The 6,614-nt window shown below is 37.2% G+C and overlaps 1 protein-coding gene across 1 annotated transcript in view; it reads left to right on the plus strand.

Annotated features, from left to right (window-relative positions):
• Positions 1-770: 770 nt before the first annotated feature.
• LOC113238940 overlaps positions 771-6,614 on the plus strand; it is a gene marked incomplete at its 3' end in the record, with an annotated part of 13,468 nt that continues 7,624 nt past the window's right edge. Inside the window, exons 1-2 of the mRNA XM_026475788.1 lie at positions 771-1,020; positions 3,254-3,359. Of these exons, the coding sequence (XP_026331573.1) occupies positions 786-1,020; positions 3,254-3,359 (341 nt within the window). The remainder of the gene's footprint in view (positions 1,021-3,253; positions 3,360-6,614) is intronic.

Raw genomic sequence — 6,614 nt, forward strand, 5'->3', positions numbered from 1 at the left:
CTCGTTGTGTCCAATAGAGTCCATCGGTTAAACGTGTACGTTACATTTAACACATACGAGTCGTTTAATTTTTATCACAAGTCATGGATATTGAAGTTTTTAAGACTTTCGTGGTTATTCACTAAATGATTGTCATTAATTTCAGGCTTTTATCACGGTATGACTTCTGTTTATTTTCCCGATATATCGGAACGGTTGCACGCTCCATGATCACGGGTTGACTGATAGTCAGCCGAAATATCGGGAAAATAAACAGAAGTCATACTGTGGCAAGTAGCCTCAAAAATAGTGATAATCATATTGAAATTATCAAAAATAAACAAATTTTTGGGTTTTCGGAGAAATATTCAACAAAAAGACATCGAAATTAAGAATCATGAACAACAACAACATCAACCCATTTATATGTCCCATTGCTAGACGCGGGTCTCTTCTTAGGTCTCTTCTCTGTTTAGGCCATAGTCCGCCACGCTGGTTCAATGCGCGTTGGGGCCTCGCTTTTCGAGGGATGTGAACCTTCTTCAATGTGCAGGTTTCATCCCATGTTTTTCTTCACCGCAAAGCTCGTGGTAAATTTTAGATAAAATTTCGCATATAAATTTCGAAAACCTCAGGGGTGCGTGTCCGGATTCCAACCCACGGTCTTAGCTTGTGAGGCGGTAGGTCAAACCATTCTACTACAGCTCAAGAATCATGAGCAGAATTATAATAATATAACGCACACACTCGACATAGCCCGGAACTAGGGATTCACTTAACAACCTATATTTTATTAAAAATAACTCATGTTTACAAACCTCTTGTCCACAGGAATACTTCCTGAAGCGTTAAGAACAAAATGCATTCGCTGTACTGATCGACAGAAGAAGACAGCTGTCAAAGTGATCAAGAGACTGAAATCTGATTACCCCGAGGAATGGGCCCAACTTTCCTCCCGTTGGGACCCCACTGGAGACTTCACTAGGTACTTCGAAGAATACCTCACCAAGGACAACAATTTGGATAAAGTGCTTGGAACTGGTAAGACGCTTTTTCGTAAAATATCTTGTATTGTATTTATACATCCGTGTGATATAACTGAAGTTAAAAATATGATGATTATTTCCCTGAAGAACTTCATTATTCTCCATATGACTACTACTACTAGAGAAAGGATCTAAAACAAAGGCTACTATTAAAATCGATACCTAAACTATAAGTAACCGGACCTATGTTGTCTCCTTGAGGAACTCCATATGGGAATTTTACTTAGTGTTTTTCTTTGTATATTTAAACAAAGAATGTGAACGAAATTCTCACCAATGCCTTTTGTAATGAATAAAAATCTATCAAGGAAATCATTAAACAATCTTAAGGTTGAATCCATGCAGTTGCTCAACTAAGAACATTTGTCATTCTATTCTACTGAACCGAAACAAAAGTGACATTAACAAAATGAAATAAATTAAGGTTATTCATCAATTAGATATTTCGTTCGATTTGGACTTTAAGGTCTTATAAGTTGCTTAGGGTAACGGTTGGGTTGACGTGCTTATATTTTATTAACTAATCATTTCGATTCCAAAAGAATTGTTTTTGTTTTTGACAAAAGCGAAATTGGTAAAACACAAATACAGGACAAATTATTGAAGTTTCTGTAATAATGATAAATATTGTACTACCTGAATATTATAGAAACCATTTCATAGAAGGGGTTGCCCGTCTATGAAATGGTTTCTATAATATTCAAGCGAAGCGTGTGAAACCTTCTTAAGAGCGGCTCAGAATGTACAATCTATGTGCGGAATTACTTCGCCATTCCTCAACATCGGTTGAGTGTTACACGAAACTAGCATAAATAATACAATCCTGCAGATCATAACGAAGCCTAAATTTTGAATTTCGACCTATGAACTGAGATAATCGACGTCACCGTGTGAAATGTATGGGGAAAAGAATTAATTGTAAAAGAATAACGGGCAAAGCGCGCGCTGCGGCGTTTTGGTAGGGAATCAACTACTTTTACTTTTTTTATAACATCAAGTGACGGGACGAACAAGTCGTGCGCCTGATGATAAGCTACACGCCTGTCCATAAGAGTTACAGTGCCGCACAGAGCTTTAAGTCAAAAAGATCTCAGGGGAATTGCCTCTGCGCCCGTTACCCTGAGACATAAGTAGACAAGTACCATGTGCCTGTAATTTTACCAGCACCCTTAGCCTTCAAAACCGGAAAGCAGTAATGCTAACATTACTGCTTAGCGGCAGAAATAGGACACAAAGAGCTCTACTGCTAGGAAATGAAATTATTTTTCCGGATTTACATATACTTCACGCCTTTTTCTTTCCGGATTTAAATCGCGTATATTTGTTTTTTCATTTCCTATGTGTAACAATCGCGAAAACCTAAGAACTCGATAGCTCTACTGCTGCTAAAAATCTGTTCAGTTATGACAACTTTAAACTTCTTCTTGTTATCATATCTTAGTTATTGATGGGCATGGTGCGCTAGACGTAAAATGGTACCTACGTCGTGCGAAGAGGCTCCTTTCGTGCATCTCACGTTAAACTATCGGTAATTAAAGTTTTAAAAACAAAAAAGTGTCACTCTCATGACTGACTACACACAGGTAGAATCCTGAGAAGCCAGAAAGTATAAAAAGATTACTGGTATACCATAAATGTATATATAATATATTTTTTATTTTTTTTATTTAACACTAAAAACACTTAAAAATTAATAATCTGTGCACAATTGTAACTGTGCTCGACATTCAAAAGTACTTAAACAGACGCTAAATTAATTATTATTGTACAAAAAAAAAACAAAATAAAAAGAATACATTATTCACCTTGCAACATTTCAAGAAGTTACTTCTTAAAAGTAGAATATAAAATTTAGATATTCTTATTAAACTTCTACTTCTTAGTGTACCGCTTCTTTACGAAGGTTGACGGCCATTGTGGCTATTCTCGTTTTTGAAGCTGCCGCACGAAAGAGGGAACCTGTGCTAGGGCGGCACCAGCCTCTCAGGTTCTTCAACCACGAGGATTTCCTTCTGCCACGACTACGCTTTTTTTGGATTTTCCCCAAAGAACGCGTCAGTCTTGATTTTATTGTTAGTTGAAGAATCCGGAATTTTGCAGTATTTTGATACTGCAGCTTCCTTTCATTTACACTTCTGAGTATTTCCAACTTTTTTCTCATACGACGAAGAACCTCAACATTGGTGACTTAAATTAAACTTCTATCTCAATATCAATCTATGTTGCAGGCACTAACGAAATCCCTGGATCGTCACCACCGACCATGCCACCACCGCCCAGCCCTCAACCTGAGTCAGACACTACAACTGCATCCACTCCTGTTTTATTGAATAGGTAAGAATGATATCTTTGGTAACCAGTACTGTTTACTCAAAATACTTCACCAAGTGAAGTGATTTTTTATCTTCATTTATTTAGGGACTTTCATCGTTATTGAACATGTCGACCTCATTAGAAAAACGGTACATGTAGAAAACACAACAAAATCCAGATAGATAAATTAAAATACTACCTAAGTAATGTTATACAAAATCGTGCTGCACTACATGTTGGCTCCGACAAAACAAATTGAAACCACCTAACATCAAATGTACGGAAATCAGCCTGTGCAAATAACCGCGCCCTGATGATGGGCTCCGTCCGAATACACTCCAAGAACAAATGATGTACATCATCAGGAATCCCAAACACTTCGATGAGTTCACCCTCCGCATCAAATACAAAAATTTGTTTAATGGAACGTGTCCGGATCGAAGTCTTTGCCCGCTGACAATTTGACGCCTACTTAACATGGTCAAACCAAGGGACACGAGGCGGCTCACTCTGCATGGTCTGTACCAAATTTCTTTTTCTTGAGATCTCATATCGAAATATTCCTTCCAACGAGAATGGAACTTGCTTTTATAGTTTGCAACCACTTCAGAGAAAACAGGCACAATCAACCTCAGACTCCTCTGAAGCAGCCGAAGTGGCTAACTGGACCGCCTCTCATTCCCTAGCAAGGCAATATGTGACGGCACCCATTGCAACTCAGGCATGTCCCACTAGTTCTAACATTAATTATTTGTTGTAAAATTTTGTCAGCTAGTGAAACACACCGTTTGACGTAATCACACCGAGCTATATGTTGAATGTCACTTTTACTATCATTACCAAAATAAACATAAGTATTATATGTACTTATACACTATCAAACACATGCACCTTGACAGCCATTGCAACATGGAAGGGAGAGGGGAGACATTAATCATAATTTATTCTTAACTCTACTACACAAATGTCATTCTAAATAATATTTAAAAAAATTACTGTTTGGGGACAGAATTAGGAATGGTGGCAGTGCTTCCTTGAACGCACTCTTTCACAAGGATCTTAACGATTACTAAACTTGTTTCATAAAGTCGGTCAATGAACTGAAGCACATATTAAATTGGTTAACACCAATTGACTAGGTAGTAACATAATAGCGGCAACTACTGATGAAACAAATTTTGGTAAACAATTGCCTTTATAGATGGAAGGCATTACTACGCGCTTAATACGAAGCATTTCGACGATCGCTACGGCCCATCAGTTTATACAGCGGGCGCTTTTTTTTGCTATATAATTAATAGTAATAATTCCTAGTTTGAGATCAAGCAATTGGAGTGTGTGTACAGGTTAATATAATAGACATAAACTACATCAAATCATGAACGGTTTTATTGTCTACTGTGGAATTCGCATCTACGTAACAATTCGCTTTTATAACGTTATAACTTAATGATCATAATCATTATTTACGTAATCATAATAAAATGTTGCACGTATTATGTTTTCCGACTTGCAAGAACTATTATAATATTTTCTGTGTAGATGTATAATATGCTTCTATAATATCTATTTCAATTAAAGTAAACTATTTTAATCGACTGACTGTTTTCTGGTTAAAATATAACTATGTTAAAGTGTATTACAACTTCAACGAACGTACGCAGGACGCATACAACGTATTATAATTATATGTCAACTCATGGAAAAAAACGCGAGCAATAACTACTACGCGTATAGGGAAATGTCAAATTGTCAATTTTCCTTATATGAACTCTTCTGTATAAGCGATGGTCTTCAAGATACAAGATATACTAGTGTGAACACCAAAGTATCTTTCAATAGATATACTAAGCATCATCATCAACCTATTTATACGTCGTACTGCTGGGCACGGGTCTTCTTTTATATATAATATGAAGCGACGTCACGAACAAGTCGTACGTCTGAATGACACTCCTGTCCATAGTAATTGCAGTGCTAATCAGAGCTTTAAATCGCAAAGATCTGAGGAGCACTGCCACTGCGCCCGCCACCCTGAGACATAAGTCGACAAGTCCCATGTGCCTGTAATTTCACCCGCACCCTTATCCTTCTAAGCCGTAACGCTAAAGTAAATAAAAACAAATCAAATGAAATTATTTATTGGTAACAATGTTATAATTTACAAGTCATTTGATTTTAAGAAATAAGGAATTCTTTAATGTTATGGAATTTAAAGAATTAACTTAATCTTAAAGCTAAACGATGAAGCTGCATCTTTGATATCATGCGGTATCTTATTGTGTAGTAGTGCTCCTATTACGTAGACAGACAGTTCTGACTTGGTTAATTTGGACGGAATCTTTTTAAGGTCGTTAAATTATGTGTTGCTGCGTAGTGCATACCTCGAGTTAATCCCATTACGCTGAAACTTTTCTAAGTTGTTATGGATAAAGGTAGCTATTTACTGTGTTAGTAGACAGGGAAGGGACGCACTTTGGTATTTTTTGAAATAGTCGCGCGCCTATACATCATCAGGTAGTCCCGCCATTGCACGAACCGCACGGTTTTTGAGTACGAATACTATGCGCCAGTCGGCAGTGTTTGCTCCATTCCATCCATTCCATATGTAGCTGCAATGCTAATATTACTGCTTGGCGGCAGAAATAGGTAAGATGGCAGTACTTCCCTGGATGAACTCTTTCACAAGGAGCTCTACTGCTGCAAAAAAATTTTCTCCAGTGAAGCCTGTTTGGGCCTTTGCTTATCAATTACTTCATGACACTTGGCCACTTCAGATCTGTAATTCAGGTGCCCTGTCAGGCGAGGATAGGCCATAGTCCGCCACGCTGGCTCAATGTGGGTTGGGTTCTCGGGTTCGGACTTCACACGTTTTCCGAGGGTGGTGAACCTTCTTCGATGTGCAGGTGACATTGATGTTTTCCTTCAATGAAAAGCTCATGGTAAATTTCAAATTAAATTTCGTACACAGTGCTGTGATCAGTAAAAAAGACCGATCTGTCACTATTTTTCCTTTTTTCCTCTGTGGATAAGGTATGAAGTTAGTGAAAAATAGATATTTTTGAATTTCATTCAACATTGTTTTCTCGGTTTTGAGTTTTTGTCACATGCACCCTTTCAACTAACGGCGGCAGATGGTCACGGCTAAGATAGTATTAGTCATCAACCAGGTATATCTTATATTAATGCAAATCAGCCTATTCTGAACTATTGCGTATTATTATTACGTTTATATTATATTATATTATATTATATTATATTATATTATATTATATT

Source organism: Hyposmocoma kahamanoa, unplaced genomic scaffold (genome assembly GCF_003589595.1).
Source record: "Hyposmocoma kahamanoa isolate Upper Pololo Valley unplaced genomic scaffold, ASM358959v1 98970, whole genome shotgun sequence".
NCBI lineage: Eukaryota > Metazoa > Arthropoda > Insecta > Lepidoptera > Cosmopterigidae > Hyposmocoma > Hyposmocoma kahamanoa.